This window comes from Pogoniulus pusillus, chromosome 41 (genome assembly GCF_015220805.1).
Source record: "Pogoniulus pusillus isolate bPogPus1 chromosome 41, bPogPus1.pri, whole genome shotgun sequence".
Classification (NCBI taxonomy): domain Eukaryota; kingdom Metazoa; phylum Chordata; class Aves; order Piciformes; family Lybiidae; genus Pogoniulus; species Pogoniulus pusillus.
The window spans coordinates 5,706,432-5,722,964 of record NC_087304.1 but is presented as its reverse complement, the minus strand read 5'-3'; the positions used below and the strand labels follow the sequence as shown (position 1 = coordinate 5,722,964).

The window sequence follows — 16,533 nt, the reverse complement described above, 5'->3', positions numbered from 1 at the left end:
GCGTTCATTGATCGCGCTCCGCAGAGCGGCCGCGGCGGGCGGGGCGCGGGGCTCGGTTCGGCTCCGCTCGGCTCGGTTCGGCTCCGCTCGGCTTCACTCGGCTCCGCTCCGCTCCGCTCCTCTCGGCTCGGCCCGCCCCGGCCCGCCCCGCTGTAAGGGGCGAGCGGCCGGGGCCGGGGCCAGCAGTACGGTGAGTCCCGTCCCGCACTGGTTCGGTTCGCTGTCCGCCGTCCCGCTCCGGGATTTACCGCCAGCCCCCGGGGTCCGGCCCCGGTTAGGGGCTGTTTGCAGGGGTGATGGCGGAGCCGGTCCGTTCCGTTCCGTTCCCCGCGGCCGTACCTGCTGCGGGCGGCGGCGGGGCCATTGTCTGAGCGGCGCGGGGGGGCGCGGGCCTGGGCCGTGTCGGGGGCGGGGAGCCGGTGGAGTCCTGTGGCGGGCGGGTCCCGGCTCTGCGGGAGGGACTTCCTAGGTCCCCGTGAGGGTGCGGAGCACCTCGGCTGCGGTGCGAGGGTCCTGGGCCCAGGCGGCTGAGCGTGGGGGGGCTGCGAGAGTGGCTGAGCTTTGCCCGACCGGCACCAGGCTGGGACTCCCCTTCTCTCTCCCAGGACCTGATCTGGAGCTGGGATCTTCCCCAGGCCCCGTCCTGAGCCTGCGGCGGGGCCCGAGCGGTGAAAGGGTCCCTGGGCCTGTCCAGTGCCAAAGATGTTCCCGCAGAACCGACCGCCGGTGAGCCCGAGCTTGGCCTCCTCCCCCCCGGTCCCTGCAGCCACATGGTGCTGTGCCAGCCCTGGCAGTGCCCATGCCCCCAGCCCCAGCTCCCGCAGCGGACAGGAGGTGTTAGCTGTGCCCAGGAAAGTTGTGCTGGTGCCATGTGCCACGCTCAGGAGCGGTGCTGTGGCTCTGCCCTGAGTGATGCTGAGCCTCAGCGCTGCATCAGGGTTTGGGCCTTGAGGCTGGTGACAAGTGGGGAGGCAGCAGGTGAGGATAGACCCCAGGGAGGCTGCACACCCTGTGCCACCCATGTGCCCTCTTCCCCTGGCTCAGTGGCTCAACCAGTGCCAAGAACCAACTGCCCTCGGTGCCTGGCTGTAAGCAGCCTCCTCTGGAATGGCTCCTTCTGCCACCTCCTCCGCCCTGACCTGCCTGTGGCCTCTTCCCCAAGTGCAGGAAAGCCCTGGGGGACTCACTGGGCCAGCAACAGTGACCTGAGGGTGCTCTGCCCTGCCTAGGCCCACCTCCAGGCCCCCTCTGCTGCCTCAGGAGCCGCTGTCACTGCCAGTGCCATCCCCAGCACCCCCCAGTCCCTCAAGCTGACGTACCCAGAGACCTTGGACCGCATCAAGGAGGAGTTCCAGTTCCTGCAGAACCAATACCACAGGTGAGAGGCTGCCAGAGCTCTCGTGCCAGCCAGCAAGGCACTGGGAGCTTAAGTGGTGCTGGCAAGAGGCAGGTTTCCCCTCAGCACCGGGCATCAGTGAGGGCTGGCAGGGAGCACCATCCCATGCTGCTGCAGGCACAGGTCCATCTGGAAGGGTGACTTGAAATGATGCTGTTTGAGGGCAACAACTCCTCCTCCTGCCAAAAGCCCAGGGATGAAGGTGCTGGCTTCCAGGGCCCAGCTTTTGGGCTGAGCTGGAGCTCAGCAGACTTGGGGTCCCTCTGATCCCCTCCTTTGCTCCTGGCCCAGGATCACTTCCTTGCGCAGCGCTCGCCAGGGCCGGGTTTAAAATGCAGCTCAGCTTTGCCACTGGCTCCATTTGGGAAGCAGATGCTGGGGAAGGGGGATAAAACTCCACGAAGATTTTTTTCCCCCTGCTGCCTGGATCCCTTTGCTGTCCACCTCCTCTTTGTCAGCCCCTTCCCACCCTCTTTCAGGTAGTTTTCTTGCCTGGTGCTGGGAGACAGGATCGAATCTGAGAGCAGGAGGCTGCAGTACTTGGTGCTCTGAGAAGTGGGGGGAGGGTTGTGCTCTGGCTGGCTTGGGAGATCTTGTCTGAGGTGGGGAGGGGAAGTAAAAGATGGTGTGGGGGGGGGGTCTTTGCCTCTCTCTCTCCTTCCCTCTCTCTCCCTTCTTTTTATTTTTACAGCTTGAAGTTAGAATGTGAAAAGCTGGCAACAGAAAAAACAGAAATCCAGCGTCATTATGTCATGGTTAGTGAGCTCCACCTGAATGAAAGGAGGAGGGCAGTGGGGGGCGTCTCCTCGGAACCATCAAAGGACACCCGATCCCGGGATGCTTTGGCTTCCCCCTTGATTTGGGTTCTGTGGCTGTCATGGTCTGGTTTTAAACCTCCCCCCCTCAAACCCAAGCGCTGGTGTTTGAGCAGCGCTTTGCTGCTGCAGCTTGAGGTGGTGGAGAGGTAGCAAAGCTGCCCCCCTGCTGCTCATCTGCTCTCCCGTGGCCAGCAAGCAGGAGCCCTGGGAGGAGTGCATCCCTTCTGCTCCCGGGAGAGGAGCTGATGGCTGCGTTCTGCTGGCCTGGCCTCAGCACAGCTGTTTGTGGCCAGGCTGTGCCCACACACCAGCCCCAGAGTCCCTCTGCTCTCCCCATCCCTGCTGACGCTGCCTCCTCTCCCTCACAGTACTACGAGATGTCCTACGGCCTGAACATTGAGATGCACAAACAGGTGAGCCCTGGTGGGACAGGAGCATTGTCCCAGCTGCCCTGTCCCTGCTCCTTGCCCCTGCCATGCCACCTGGGCCCTCTGGATTCTTCCTTTCCCATGGAAAGTGTGGGAAGTCTCTTCCTGCCCTAGCTGAGCTGTGCTCGTGGGGGATATGCTTCCTTCTCCGTGCTGTGGGAGCTCTCTGCTGCTCTCTGTCATGATCTTGGCCTGTCTCAGCTCTCCACACGTGTGTCAGCAGCTGTCCACTCGTGGGGCTCGGGGGGGTGTGCTCCTGACACTCCTGACTCTGCTGCTCTGGTTGTGATGGGGAGAGCTGTGGTGGAGGACTTGTGGTGGAGGACTTGTGCTTGCTTTGGCTGTTTCACACCACTCCTGAGTGGCTCTTGGGAAGCATCCTGGGATGAAATGAAGTCCCGTGGGCCAAAGGGTGCTGCAGTGTCACAGCAGTGCCAGGAGATGGGCAGGGTGACAGCTCTGGCTCGCTGCCTTTGCAACTGTCCAGTGCCAGCTGACCCCGGGGGGGGCAACTCGCCTGGGGCTGGGGCCAAGGAGTCACCCTGAGGGTGAGGAGGAGAGGACTGGGGTGGGCTCTCTGAGGACTCAGGGCTGCACATCCCCCTCCCTTGCTGCCTCCCAGTCCCTTCCCTCCCTCCTCCCGTGCTGCTCCGGGTCAGCAGCTGCTCGGAGACAGAAGGTTTCTTCTCATCTATTTTTAAAGAGGCTGCGGAGGAGCTCGGTGAGAGGAGCTGCAGCCACAGCCTCCTGCCTTCCCACCCTGCCACTGCCAACTGTTGCATGGTATCTGTCTGGGGTGGGTAGTGTGGGGGTGCTGAGCCCTGTCTCCCCTCCCCCCCCCCATTCCCCTCCCCCAGCACGGGGAGGGTTGATGGCTGCTCTGCCTGAGGGTCAGTCTCTTCTGCCTGGGATCAGGTGATGGAGGGAGAGGGAATGGCCTGAAATTGTGCCAGGGGAGGGCTAGGTTGGAGATCAGGAAACATTTCTTTGCTGTAAGGGTGGTCAGGGATTGGCACAGGCTGCCCAGGGAGGTGGTGAAGTGCCCATCCCTGGAGGTGTTCAGGAAAGGTGTGGCTGTGGCACCTGGGGACAGGGTTTGGTGGCCCTGGTGGGGTTGGGTTGATGGATGGAGTCAATGACCTTAGAGGTCTTCTCCAACCAAAGCAGTTCTTTGATTCTGTGCCCACTGGAATGGGTGCTTCTGCCAGCCTCATCACACCCTGTCCCGTGCTGCCATCCCTCCTGAAGCCATCTTGGCAAGGGGCAATGCCAGGGGTCTTGCCCAGCCTGGGTTGCCCCTCCCTGGTGGGCTTCACGCTCCTCTCCTCTGGCTGCTGGTTCTCCCCAGCCCTTGCTTTGCCAGTCCCAGGTGCCACTGGCCCCCTGCCAGCGAGCTGTCGGCACAGGAGCCTGGGAGGCTGCTCCCGCAGTCAGCAGCCATTGTGTGAGAAAGGGACCTGCCTGCACGGGAGCCGCTGGGCAGCACCACCAGGGGGGCACTGAGCCACCATCTGTCCTCCCCTGTCCCTAGATCCATCCACGGGCAGGGGTCCTGAGCCCTCTTGGCCACCCTAAGGCCACCTCTTTCCCCCTCCCCTCCCCCCACACTGCTGGCAAAGGGCAGAGTCATGCCACGATGGTGCCCAGTCCAGCATCCCTCAGAGACTGCCCCGGGGCTGGCATCAGTGGCGTCAGCAAGGACCAAGGTGCTGGGATGGTTTTGCCTTGGGTTTGTTGAGAGGCAAACGAGGCTAGGGGCTGGGGGGGGGTGGCTGTGGTCTGCAGCTCCCCAGGCCACCACAGGCTCCAGCCAGAGCCGAGCCGGAGCCATTTAGGTTTTATTGTTGTTTTGGGGCTGGGTTGTTGCTTTTTTTTTGTGCTCCCTCTGGAAGGGAACATTTCCCCTACGAACACCTCCCCTGAATCTCTTGCCTGGCCTTGGACTTGCTCACCATGAGCCGGAGGGGAGGTGACAGTACTGGTGATGGCTAAGGGGTGAAAGGAGGAGGGGGAGGGGGAGAAAGAGAGAGAGAAGGGGGGGGAGGGGGGGGGGGCTGCAAACAGCGTGATCATTTTTCATGCTGAGAGCGTTAAAGTGCCAGTAAATTGCACATTAACGAGTGCGAGTGAATTGGAGGCAGCTCTCCCCAAGGAGCTGCTGCCCATCAGTGCATTAGGGAAGAGAATCCATCACTGCCGGCCCCGGGAGACAGCTAAATCCTTCCCAGAACTGCTGGCTGCCAAATCTCCTGCTCTCCAACCCCCTCCCAGCCCTCCCCTCCTGCTCCTTTCTTTTCTTTCGCTGCCTTTTTTTTTCTCTCCCCTCTCCTCCTCATTCCCTCGGAAGGGGAAGCTGGAGGGTGGGTGCTGGATTGCTTCTGTGCTCTGTAGGTCTGGCAAAGAAAGGGATTCAGTGGCTGCCTCTGGATGACAGAGGAGTGTCCCTAGGGTTGTGTCCCCATGCTGGCTGGGCAGTCTTGTGGCCTCTTGCCACCTATGCCAGCTGGGCATAGGAGATGTGGCTGAGGTGCTGTGGGGAAATGCCAGGGCTCAGCTCTATCTGTGAGGCCCTTCAGCCTCTGGTTTCCTCCTGAGACTGACAAATGAGGGTCCAAGTTCAACCTCCCCCCTCCTCTTGGCCCCGTGCTGGGTGTGTGATGCTGTCATCCCCCTGCTCTGGGATGGGCAGGGAGCTCCTGTGTGAGAAAGGGACCTGCAGACCTTGGGGCAGCACCACAGGGGTGCCCAGGGCATGCCCCAGCTGTCCAGGAGCAGAGGAACATTTGGGTGTCTCGAGTTCAGGCAGAGCTGCTGATCTCTGTCCCCTCCTCGGTGCTGGGCTGGGCTCCCTGGCTGTGTGCATCGAGGAGCAGCTTGGGCATCTCCACTGCTGCCCTGAGCCATGTGTGCCCTCCTGGCTGTCACCTACCGGTTCTTGGGGCCCACAGCCCTGGGTGGGGAGGCTTCTCCCTGGGGTTCTGTCTGTGGGTTGAGGATGTCTGTGCTGTCCTTTAGCCTGAGGGCTGTGTGCAGTGCGGGGCTGGCCGGGGTGGGGTTGTGTGTGCGATGGGAGCGTGGCATGGCGATGAAGAGCATGGCACACAGCATGGCACAGCACACTGCTGCTCTCCCTCCCCGCGCTGCTGCCGAGCTCCTGATTGCCTGTGGCACTCAAGTGTTGCAGAAAAACAGCAGCTGGAAGGAGAGCTGCAGCTCTCCAGGGCTTCCTGCGGCCGGGAGAGCGGCAATTAGCGGTGGCAAAGCTGGCAGGAGGCTGCCGCGGGGTGGGGAGGGCTGGCTTAGGGGTGGCCCTTAATGGCTTGGGCCGTGGGGCTCCGTGTGCCTGGCAGGGAGGTGGCAGGAGCCTTCCCGGGGCTCTCGGGGTGGGAGATGAAGGATGCTGGGCTTGGAGGGGTTGGTGTTAGGAACCAGCTCTCCTGGCTGTTGCCCTTCCCAGGGGTCAGTCTTGCTCCTTCCTGGGCGTCTTTCTTGCTCCTTCCAGGGGTCAGTCTTGCTCCTTCCAGGGGGAGCTTTATTGCTCCTTCCAGGGGTCGGTCTTGCTCCTTCCAGGGGTCGGTCTTGCTCCTTCCAGGGGTCGGTCTTGCTCCTTCCAGGGGTCGGTCTTGCTCCTTCCAGGGGTCAGTCTTGCTCCTTCCAGGGGGGGCTTTATTGCTCCTTCCAGGGGTCAGTCTTGCTCCTTCCAGGGGTCAGTCTTGCTCCTCCCTGGGGGGCTTTATTGCTCCTTCCAGGGGTCAGTCTTGCTCCTCCCTGGGGGGCTTTCTTGGTCCTTCCTGGGAGCCTTCCTTGCTCCTTCCGAGAGTCCTTCTGCTCCTTCCCGAGGTCTCTCTTGCTCCTTCCTGGGGGTCCTCCTGCTCTTTGGTGCTGAGCAGCAGCTCTTGGGACCAAGCAGCATCACCCTGTGGCTGTTTGGGTGGTGATGGGGAGGAGTTGTCCACCCACCTGGGCAGCTGCCTTGGCGAGAGCTGCTCTGCCCGGCGGGGGCGGGGGTGGTGGTGGTGGGGGGGCAGCTCTGCCTTTTGCCCCTTGCCCTGACCTGCCTCTCTCCTTGCCAGACGGAGATCGCCAAGCGGCTCAACGTGATCTGTGCGCAGCTCATCCCGTTCCTGTCTCAGGAGGTGGGTGAGCCCTCGGCCCCCAGCCGGGGGTGCTCGGAGCCTGCCGCGGCCTCGCCCGCCGCTGGGGGGCCGGCAGGGGGGCACTGCCCAGGGCTCTTCTCTCCCCGCAGCACCAGCAGCAGGTGGTCCAGGCTGTGGAACGAGCGAAGCAGGTGACTATGACCGACCTGAACGCGGCCATCGGGGTACGTCGACCCTCTGCCCACCCCTCCCAGCCGTGCCCCTCCCCAGGCAGGGCTGTTGGTGCTCCTGCAGGCAGTGCTGCCTCCCGTGCTCCCGATGTCCCCTGGGCTGGAGAGCCCATCCCGTGCCCTTCCAAGGGCGTCAGCTGCAGCCCCCTGCCCCTTAGTGCCCATCTCCCACCCCTGCCTGAGTCAGGGGCATGAGCAGAGCAAGCCAGGCTGGTCTGGGGGTGTGCCAGCAGCACTCAGGTGGGTGTGGGCAGGGAGTGTGGGTGATGGTGGATTGCTGTCACTGTGTCCTGATGCCCTGTGGCACAGGTGGAGGTCAGGGCTCACCACTGTCCCCATGACTTGGTTGTTGCCCTCAGACTGCAGCGTTAGGGCTGTGGATTTGGGTAGGGTTCCCCATCCATAAGGATGTGGGTAGGGTGCCCCAACTGTCCCAGGAGCTCCTGTTGCAGGGTGGGAGGAGGTGGCAAAGGGGACACGGTGGCCACAGCTTAGCTGAGAGCACCCTGGATGTGTGCCCTGCCCCTCTTCACCCAACTGCCCATCCCCAGGCTGACCCAGGGCTGCTGATGGCTCCAGGACCAGCCTCCTCCCCCACCACACCTGGCAGTCATCCTGACACCTCCCTTCCACTCTGCCCTCTCCTCTCACTCCTCTCCAGCACCAGCTCCAGACCCAGCACCTCTCACACCACGCTCCCCCCATCCCGCTGACCCCCCACCCCTCTGGGATGCAGCCTGCCAGCCTCGCTGGCATCAGCAGTGCCTCAGGGCTGCTGGCACTCTCGGGGGCTCTGGGGGCCCAGGCCCAGCTCCTCGCCAAAGATGACAGAGGAGTCCACGACACCGAGTCCAGGGGTGAGTGTGGGGGGATGGATGCCAGGGGCCTTGGGGGTGGTCAGCCATGGTGTGAAGGTTGGTGTGGGGGTCAGGCCTGGGTGGGGGCAACTTGTTGTGCCTCAGGGCTCCCGACCAGGCTGGTGGAGCAGGAGGCTTGCTGGCCACCAGGGATTTGGGTGGGGAACATCTCCCACTGAGCAGCACCTTCTAGGAGGGCAGTGGGGGGTGGTTCATCCTTGGTGGGGGCCCAGGACCGCTCTGCTGCTGTAGGCTGAGACCTGCCATGGGCACTTCAGCACCTGGGGGTCTCGGTGGTAGCACAGCATGTCCCTTCTTCCCTCCTCTTCCTCCTCCTCCTGCTGCACCTCTGCATTGCCACAGCGACAGAGCGAGACCCCGGCCCTGTAAGTGCCTTTTTCTTCTCCTGCTCTCCATTTCCCTCCAGCTGTGCAGGCTTGGCCAGGACCCCGGGGGTAGGGGACTGTAGGGGAGTGGGTGCTGCTCCCCACCCAAGGTACAGCTGGGTGGGTGGGCACTCTCCCCATAGAGACCCCTTCCCTCTGGCCAAGCCACACTGTCTCACTCCCAAGCAGTGTCCCCTTCCTTGCTCCTTTGGCAGGAACAGAGGCCCGAGCTGGTGGCACAGGGGCTTGCACTGGGGCACTCTGGACCCTGGGGACTGCCCACAGCCCCCATGTTGGTGCTGCTCATCCTGGGAGGTGGGCACAGCCCCTAATGCTGTGTCTCCCTGCCCCAGAGCTCCCTGGTGCTGCCCAACGGGGAACGGGCACGAGCCATCTCCGAGTACCTGAGCAGCAGCAAGAAGAGGAAGGTGGAGGAGAAGGACTTCACCACAGACTATGTGAGCCCAGGGCTGGGGGGCTTGAGGCACACCTGTGCCCTCTTGCAGGGCACCAAGCAGAGCTGCCTGCATCTCTGGCACTGCCAAGACCTCTGGCAGCCTTGGCCCTTTGGGCTCCAACCCTCCTCTGTGTTTCAGGGCAGTGATGCAGACAAGAGTGAAGACAACTTGGTGGTGGATGAGGTCAGTGTGCTGGGGCTGGGGTCAACGCTGGCTGCCTGTCCCTCTGCCCACTGGTGGGGCTAACAGGCTGTTAGAGACAGAGGTGGGCAGCACAGGGGAGGTGATGGTAGGACACTGAGCCCTTGCTGACACTAGTAATCATCCCTGGCATCCAAGCCGCCAGTCTGGCCCTCGCTGGAGCCATCAGCTTGGCATGGCTGGGCACATCCCTGCTGCCCTGCCTGCTATGCTGCCTGCTGATTTCCCTACCCCCAGGACCCCTCTTCCCCGCACAGCGTCCACTCCTACTCGTCCCGGGAGAACGGGGTGGAGAAGGTTCCAGTCGGGAGGAAGGAGGCTGTGCCACTCAGCCCGACCTCCATGGCCTCCTCCAGCAGCACGTCCCCATCTCGGGGCAAGGACGTGCCCACGGTACGTGCCCTGCATGGGGCAGGCTCGGGGGTTGTGCTCTCATCCCCCTGACCAGGCTTGGCTGGTGGAGCTGCCAGGCTTGGGTCCACCAACCCCCAAAGCATGGGGCAAAGGCAGTGCCCGGGGAGGGAGGGGAGGCAGAGGGGGCTCCTGCTCCACTGGATCCTCTCTGGGCTGGGTTGTGGTCGGGGGTGTGAGAAGGAGGAGCAGGGACCAGCTTAGTGTGGGAGATGGAGCAGGGACCATCGAGGACCAGGTCAGTGAAGGAGGAGGAGCAGGGACCAGCAGGGACCAGCTCAGTGGGGGAGGAGGAGCAGGGACCAGCAGGGACCAGTTCAGTGGGGGAGGAGGAGCAGGGACCATCAGGGACCAGCTTAGTGTGGGAGATGGAGCAGGGACCAGCAGGGACCACTTAGTGTGGGAGATGGAGCAGGGACCATCGAGGACCAGGTCAGTGAAGGAGGAGGAGCAAGGACCAGCAGGGACCATCTCAGTGGGAGAGGAGGAGCAGGGACCAGCAGGGACCAGTTCAGTGGGGGAGGAGGAGCAGGGACCATCAGGGACCAGCTTAGTGTGGGAGATGGAGCAGGGACCATCAGGGACCAGCTTAGTGTGGGAGATGGAGCAGGGACCAGCAGGGACCAGCTTAGTGTGGGAGATGGAGCAGGGACCAGCAGGGACCAGCTCAGCGCGGGAGGAGGAGCAGGGACCGGCTCAGAGTGGGAGAGCCCAGGAGGAGCCCTGGCAGGGGTGGGAGTGTGGTCACCACACCTCTGTTCCGGCAGGTGGAGAAGGCAGGGACACCCAGCCTCAAGGCCAGCACTCCAACCTCCCAGGGCGATGCTGCAGCCGCAGGCTCCAGCAGTGCCCAGCAGTTTCGCCCCACTGCTGCCAAGGCTCCTGTGGACCCTCTGGGTAAGCTTGGCCCCGCCGGGGCCGGTGTGGGTGGCTCTGAGCGTTGATGCCACTGGCCCCGGAGGGGACAGACCCTGGGCTCTGCCCACTTGACACTGCCTCTCCTCCGGCAGCCCTGGGCCTGAGGAACCCTTTGGGAGTGCAGAGCCCTTACTCGGCCGCCTTCGGCATGGCACACCCTGCCGTTAACGGGGACATGGCTGGCACCGGCGCCTACGCCAGCCTCCACCTCATGTCCCCGCAGCTCAACGGGGCCGCGGCCGCCGTGGGAGCTGGCAGCTATGGACGTTCCCCCCTGGTGAGTGAGCCTCTTCCCTAGGGTGCCCGTGGGCCCGTGGGCCACCAGCTGCTCTCACCCACTCTCCCCTCCAGGTGGGCTACGACCCTCACCCCCACATGCGCGTCCCGGGGCTGGCAGCTGGCATGCAAGTGGGGACAACAGGGAAACCGTGAGTGGGGCTCTGCTGGGCCGGGGGCTGCACGGGGTGGGGAGCTGGGGAGGAGGTACCTGCAGGGCTGAAACTGGGACGTTTGCAGACTGGGCCACGGTCTGCAGTGATGGGGAGCACAGCCTGTTGCTGGGGGGTACCCATTCCTGGGCAGGGCCAGGCTGTTGTGTGCCCAGCCAGGCTTTGCCGGGCACCGCTCCCGGCTCTGACTCTGAATGCCGCTGCCTGCATCCGGGGCAGGCTGGGTCCCAGGTGGCGCCAACTGGCACAGGATCCTTTGAGTGTCTCTCGGTGCTCTGCTCCCTCCCGCAGTGCCTACTCCTTCCACGTCAGCGCCGACGGGCAGATGCAGCCGGTGCCCTTCCCGCCCGATGCCCTCATCGGCTCGGGCATCCCCCGGCACGCTCGGCAGCTGCACACCCTGAGCCACGGCGAGGTGGTCTGCGCCGTCACCATCAGCAACTCCACGCGGCACGTCTACACCGGGGGCAAGGGCTGCGTGAAGGTGTGGGACGTGGGGCAGCCGGGCACCAAGACGGCCGTGGCTCAGCTGGACTGCCTGGTGAGGAGCGGGAGGGCTGCGCTGCCGCTGGCGTGGCTCAGTGTCCTCTTTTCTTTGCTCTGTGCTGCCCTGCTGCGGTGAAGAGAGGTTTGGGGTCCCTGCTGGGAGGGTCTCTGTGTGTGTTTGGGTGACGCAGGTCTACTGGGGAGGGATCACAGGATCTGAGTATCACAGGATGGCAGGAGGTGGAAGGGAGGTGGTTCAAGGTGGTTTGGATGCGGTGCTTAGGGAGATGGTTTCAGGTGAATCTTGGAGAGTAGGGCTCTCAGCTGAGCTTGGTGATCCTGAGGGGCTTTGCCAGCCTGGGTGCTGCTGGGATGCTGTGAGGTGTCTGGGGAGCTCTGTGCCTGCCACAGGCTCACAGATGTCAGGGGTTGGAAGGAACCCAAAGAGATCATTGAGTCCAACCCCCTGCCAGAGCAGGACCATCCAAGCTAGCTCAGGGCACACAGGAACACATCCAGACAGGCCTGGAAAGGCTCCACACAAGGAGACTCCACAGCCTCTCTGGGCAGCCTATGCCATGCTCTGGGAGCCTTCCAGGCAAGAAGTTGCCCTTGTGCTGAGCTGGAACCTCCTGTGCTGCAGCTTCCATCCATTGCTGCTTGTCCTGTGCCAGGGAGCAGTGAGCAGAGCCTGTCCCCCGCTCCTGACCCCCAGCCCTCAGCTATTGATAAACATTGATTCAATCCCCTCTCAGTCTTCTCTTCTCCAGACTAAGCAGCCCCAGGGCCCTCAGCCTTTCCTCCTCAGGCACTGCTCCAGTCCCCTCATCATCCTCAGAGCCCTCCCTTAGACTCTCTCCAGCAGATCCCTCTTAAACTGGGGAGCCCAAAACTGCTGATGGCTCTGTGCTGTTAGTGTGCTCCCCTGCACTGCCCCACCTGTTCCTGGCATCCCAAACCCACTGAGGAGCTTTTGCACACCCACCCACTTGGCACTGCTTTGCCTGGCAGCAGCTGTTGTGGTAAACCTTTGCCAGTGCTGCCCCACCCCAGCCAGGTGCTTCCCCTGCACTGGGCACTGATGAGGCTGCACCTTGAGGACTGTGCCCAGTGTTGGGCAGTGCAGTGTAAGAAGGACATTGAGATACTGGAGCGGATACAGAGGTGGGCACTGAAGCTGCTGAGGGGTTTGGAGGGCAGGGCTGGGGAGGGGCATCACAGGGAGCTGGGGAGGGTTCCTTCTGGAGGAGAGGAGGCTGAGAGGAGAGCAATGAGGTCTCTACAGCTGCCTTCAAAGAGGTTGGAGTGAGGTTGGTGTTGGCCTCCGCTCCCAACCAGACAACAGGAGATGGCCTCAAGCTGCACCAGGGGGAGGTTTAGGTTGGATATCAGGGAAAAAATCCTTGCTGTGAGAGTGGTCAGGGATTGGAACAGGCTGCCCAGGGAGCTGAAGGAGTCACCATCTTGGAGGTGTTCAAAAACCAAATAGCTCTGGCACCTCAGAGGTGTTTTAATGGTGATGGAGGTGTTGGCTGGAAGCTTGGACTTGATGCTCTTAGAGGTCCTTTGGCGACCTCAGTGCTTCTGTCAGTTCACATGGGCTGAATGCATCACTTGGATCCAGCTCTCTCCTTCCTGCTTTTGGCTTCTGGGAGTCTGGCTGGAGGGAGAACTCTTTTTATTGAAACCCAAATGAAATGGACTGTCAGAGCAGAGCAACCTGCCAGAGCCAAGCTGCAGGCACTGCCATCACCTGAGACTGTTTTGATCCTCTGTTCTTTGAGGCTGATTTTATAATGGGCAGCTGGAATCAGAGTCCCTCTGCTTGCTTTGAACACCCCAAGCCCAAGTCCTCTCTCCTCAGCTTTCTGGCCTTGGGCAGCCTGACAGGTATCACTCCTGGATGGTGTTGACCTTGAAGATAGAGATGCAGAAACCAGGAAATAGCTGAGTCAGGAGAATTTTGAGCAGCATCAGAAATGCAGGAGCAGGGGAAAGTATTCTTGTAGAGCACGGAGCCCTCACCTTGGTGGCTCAGCTGGACTGCCTGGTGAGGAGCAGGAGGAGCAGAAGTGCATTTTGCAGGGGGCTAGGAAGGGGAAGGGGTACAGTGGAGGGGGCAGAGAGTCCTGTGGCTGGTGGCAGAAGGAGATGAGTCTCCCACATGCCCTACAGTGCACGGCTGAGAGCTGCTCCTCAGCCTGGTCCCTGTGAAGCCAACTCAGGAGCAGGGGAAGATGCTCTCTGAGAGCGTGGAGCCGCTGGGCTGCTCGGTGCAGCTGCCCCTGGGCTGCTCCGGCACTGCCTGTGTCTGTGCAGCTGCTGTGGGGCAAGGCGGTCCCTGAGGCTGTGCCCAGCGCGGTGCCAAAGGCAGGAGGGTGCGGTGGGGGCTGCCTGGGCTAAGAGGCTGCTCCCTGCCGCCCCCCAGAACCGCGACAACTACATCCGCTCCTGCAAGCTGCTGCCCGACGGCCGCAGCCTGATCGTGGGCGGGGAGGCCAGCACCCTCTCCATCTGGGACCTGGCAGCGCCCACGCCCCGCATCAAGGCCGAGCTCACCTCCTCTGCCCCTGCCTGCTATGCCCTGGCCATCAGCCCCGACGCCAAAGTCTGCTTCTCCTGCTGCAGCGACGGCAACATCGTGGTGTGGGACCTGCAGAACCAGACCCTGGTCAGGTGAGCCTGGGGCCGGGCAGGAAGGTGGCAGGCGTCGGGTCCTGGAGCTGACAGCCCTGCCCTTGGCCTCCCTCTTCTTCCCTTCTTTCCCTGGGGCAGGGCTGCTCGAGGCTCCTTGGGCCAGGGACTCTTTGGTCCCCTCCAGGGTCTCCCTACCTGTCCCCACACTTTAACTCTGCCCCTGGGACAGTCTCTACCCTCGCAGCAGAGGTCTCCTGCTCCTCACTGCTGGGTGCTGCAGCTGCTGGCAGCCCTCTTATTGTGCCCTCCCTGTCTCTGTCTTTCCCAGGCAGTTCCAGGGCCACACAGATGGTGCCAGCTGCATTGACATCTCCAACGATGGCACCAAGCTGTGGACTGGAGGCCTGGACAACACCGTGCGGTGCTGGGACCTGCGGGAAGGGCGCCAGCTGCAGCAGCACGACTTCAGCTCCCAGGTAGTGCCTGGCCCCTGCCAGCAGCTCCCCAGGGCTGGCCAGGAGCTGCTGCCTGACTCTGCCTTCCTCCCTCCACCCTTCCCAGATCTTCTCCCTGGGCTACTGCCCGACAGGAGAGTGGTTGGCAGTGGGCATGGAGAGCAGCAACGTGGAGATCCTGCACGTCAGCAAACCAGACAAGTACCAGCTGCACCTCCACGAGAGCTGTGTCCTCTCCCTCAAGTTCGCCTCCTGCGGTAGGCACTGCTGTCCTGCTGCCCCGTGGGCACAGCCTCCTCTCCTGGACGTGTGTCCCCTGGCTCCTCATGCTGTAGGGCAAGCACTGGCTCTGGTAGCCAGCCCAATCCTGTCTGAATGCCAGTGGTGCCCCCTCAGATGTGGGGGTGCCTGTCCCTGCTGCCACAACCCTCACAGCTGCTCCCTTGGCTGATGGTCCAGGACTCTCCTTTGTCTTCCTGAAAAAACAGTGGCAGAGACATCCCCACCTTGTCCCCAGCTCGTGTTACACAGCCTGGGCACGGTTTGCTGCGGGCTGCCAGCTGCTGGGCATGGCTTGGTGACACAGAGCTCCTCTTTGTCCCTCCCACAGGGAAGTGGTTCGTGAGCACGGGCAAGGACAACCTGCTCAATGCCTGGCGGACACCCTACGGAGCCAGCATCTTCCAGGTGTGTGCTGGGGCTGGGGGTGAGATGGGCATCAGGGTGAGGTTGCCCTGAGCTGAGACTGCCCTGAGCTGGGACTTCCCAGTGCATCCCAGCTGTGAATGTCTCTTATCTGGAATGAGCCCCAAGTCCCAGACTTGTCTAGGCACAACGCAGGGCCCCAAGTCCCATGGATAGGAGGAGAGGCAATGCCAGGGGAGGGTGAGGTTGGGGATCAGGAAACATTTCTTTGCTGCAGTCAGGGGTTGGCAGAGGCTGCCCAGGGAGGTGCTGGAGTCCTGCTCCCTGGAAGTGTTCAGGACAGGTGTGGCCATGGCACTCGGGGATGCGGTTTGCTGGCCGTGGTGGGGTTGGGTTGCTGGTTGGACTGGGTGAGAGCTTTTCCAACCCAAACCATTCTGTGATTCCCTGACCTTGCTCTGGAGCTGATCCTTGCACTTACTCCCTCCCCCTGCCCTCCTCTCTGCAGTCAAAGGAGACCTCCTCTGTCCTCAGCTGCGACGTCTCCACGGATGATCAGTTCATTGTCACAGGCTCGGGGGATAAGAAAGCCACAGTCTATGAGGTCATTTACTGAGCACGACAGAGGTGCCAGCTGCAGGGAGGGCACACACCAGGTGGCCAGGTGCAGAGGTCCACGTGGCTGGAGGAGTGGACTCTACCTTGCCCTGCTGCCCACTTCCCAAGGAACGCACGGCCTGGGGCCAGGACATCCAAGCTGGAGGAGAGCAAGGAGGGGGTGGAGGTGGCCCTGGGCCCACAGCCAAGCCTCAAGCTGGGCTGGGAGGTGGCAGCTGCTGCTCAGGGTGGATTTCCTGGGGACTTTCTCCTTGGTTTTGTTCTTTATTTGTGGGTTGGTTTCTAAATCTGGGCTGGGGGGAGGGGGGGGTTAGGTGGATCTGGCCTCGTGAGGAGATTTTTGGTTGGTTTGTTGATTTTGAACTTTTTTTTTTTTTTTTTTTGCTGGGGGTTGGGTTTGGCTTTTTTTAATTTTATTTTTGTTTGGGTTGTTGTTGTTGTTTGGTTTGGTTTGGTTTAGGGCTCTGGGTCAGGCTGGGGAGGGTGACTTCTGCCCTCAGCTCCCTCTCTGCCTCCCAGAGTGTATTTAATAATAAAAACAAAACAAAACAAAGCAAAGCACAACTCTGCCTTGTCCTGGGCAGCAGCTTCCGTGCTCTGTGGCTGTTGGGATGGATCCAGGTGAGGATGGAGGAGACCAGAGTGGCTGTTGGGATGGATCCAGGTGAGGATGGAGGAGACCAGAGTGGCTGTGGGATGGATCAGGTGAGGATGGAGGAGGCCAGAGTGGCTGTGGAATGCATCAGGTGAGGATGGAGGAGACCAGAGTGGCTGTGGGATGGAGCCAGCTGAGGATGGAGGAGACCAGAGTGGCTGTGGGATGGATCAGGTGAGGATGGGGGAGGCCAGAGTGGCTGTGGGATGGATCAGGTGAGGATGGAAGAGACCAGAGTGGCTGTGGGATGGATCAGGTGAGGATGGAGGAGACCAGAGTGGCTGTGGGATAGATCCAGGTGAGGATGGAGGAGACCAGAGTGGCTGTGGGATGGAGCCAGGTGAGGATGGAGGAGACCAGAGTGGCTGTGGGATAGATCCAGGTGAGG

At 62.2% G+C, this 16,533-nt stretch overlaps 1 protein-coding gene across 9 annotated transcripts; it reads left to right on the top strand.

Annotated features, from left to right (window-relative positions):
• On the top strand, nt 1-16,054 carry LOC135192015 (transducin-like enhancer protein 1). 9 transcript variants are annotated; one of them, XM_064174803.1, is made up of 21 exons: nt 6-190; nt 606-726; nt 1,230-1,378; nt 2,088-2,151; nt 2,583-2,627; nt 6,716-6,778; nt 6,889-6,963; nt 7,631-7,826; nt 8,196-8,212; nt 8,566-8,670; nt 8,809-8,853; nt 9,109-9,264; nt 10,050-10,179; nt 10,293-10,477; nt 10,552-10,628; nt 10,941-11,190; nt 13,564-13,811; nt 14,101-14,248; nt 14,334-14,484; nt 14,838-14,914; nt 15,381-16,054. In XM_064174803.1, the coding sequence occupies exons 2-21, from the start codon at nt 703-705 to the stop codon at nt 15,486-15,488; spliced, it is 2,313 nt and encodes a 770-aa protein (XP_064030873.1). In that variant the 5' UTR covers nt 6-190; nt 606-702; the 3' UTR covers nt 15,489-16,054. The 9 variants fall into 9 exon arrangements, 2 of the variants coding, with proteins under 2 accessions (XP_064030873.1, XP_064030872.1); XM_064174802.1 differs by having other exon boundaries at nt 8,190-8,212; XR_010308895.1 differs by having other exon boundaries at nt 1-190; nt 6,889-6,930; nt 8,190-8,212; nt 14,334-14,914; nt 15,381-15,403.
• The last annotated feature ends 479 nt before the right edge of the window (nt 16,055-16,533 follow it).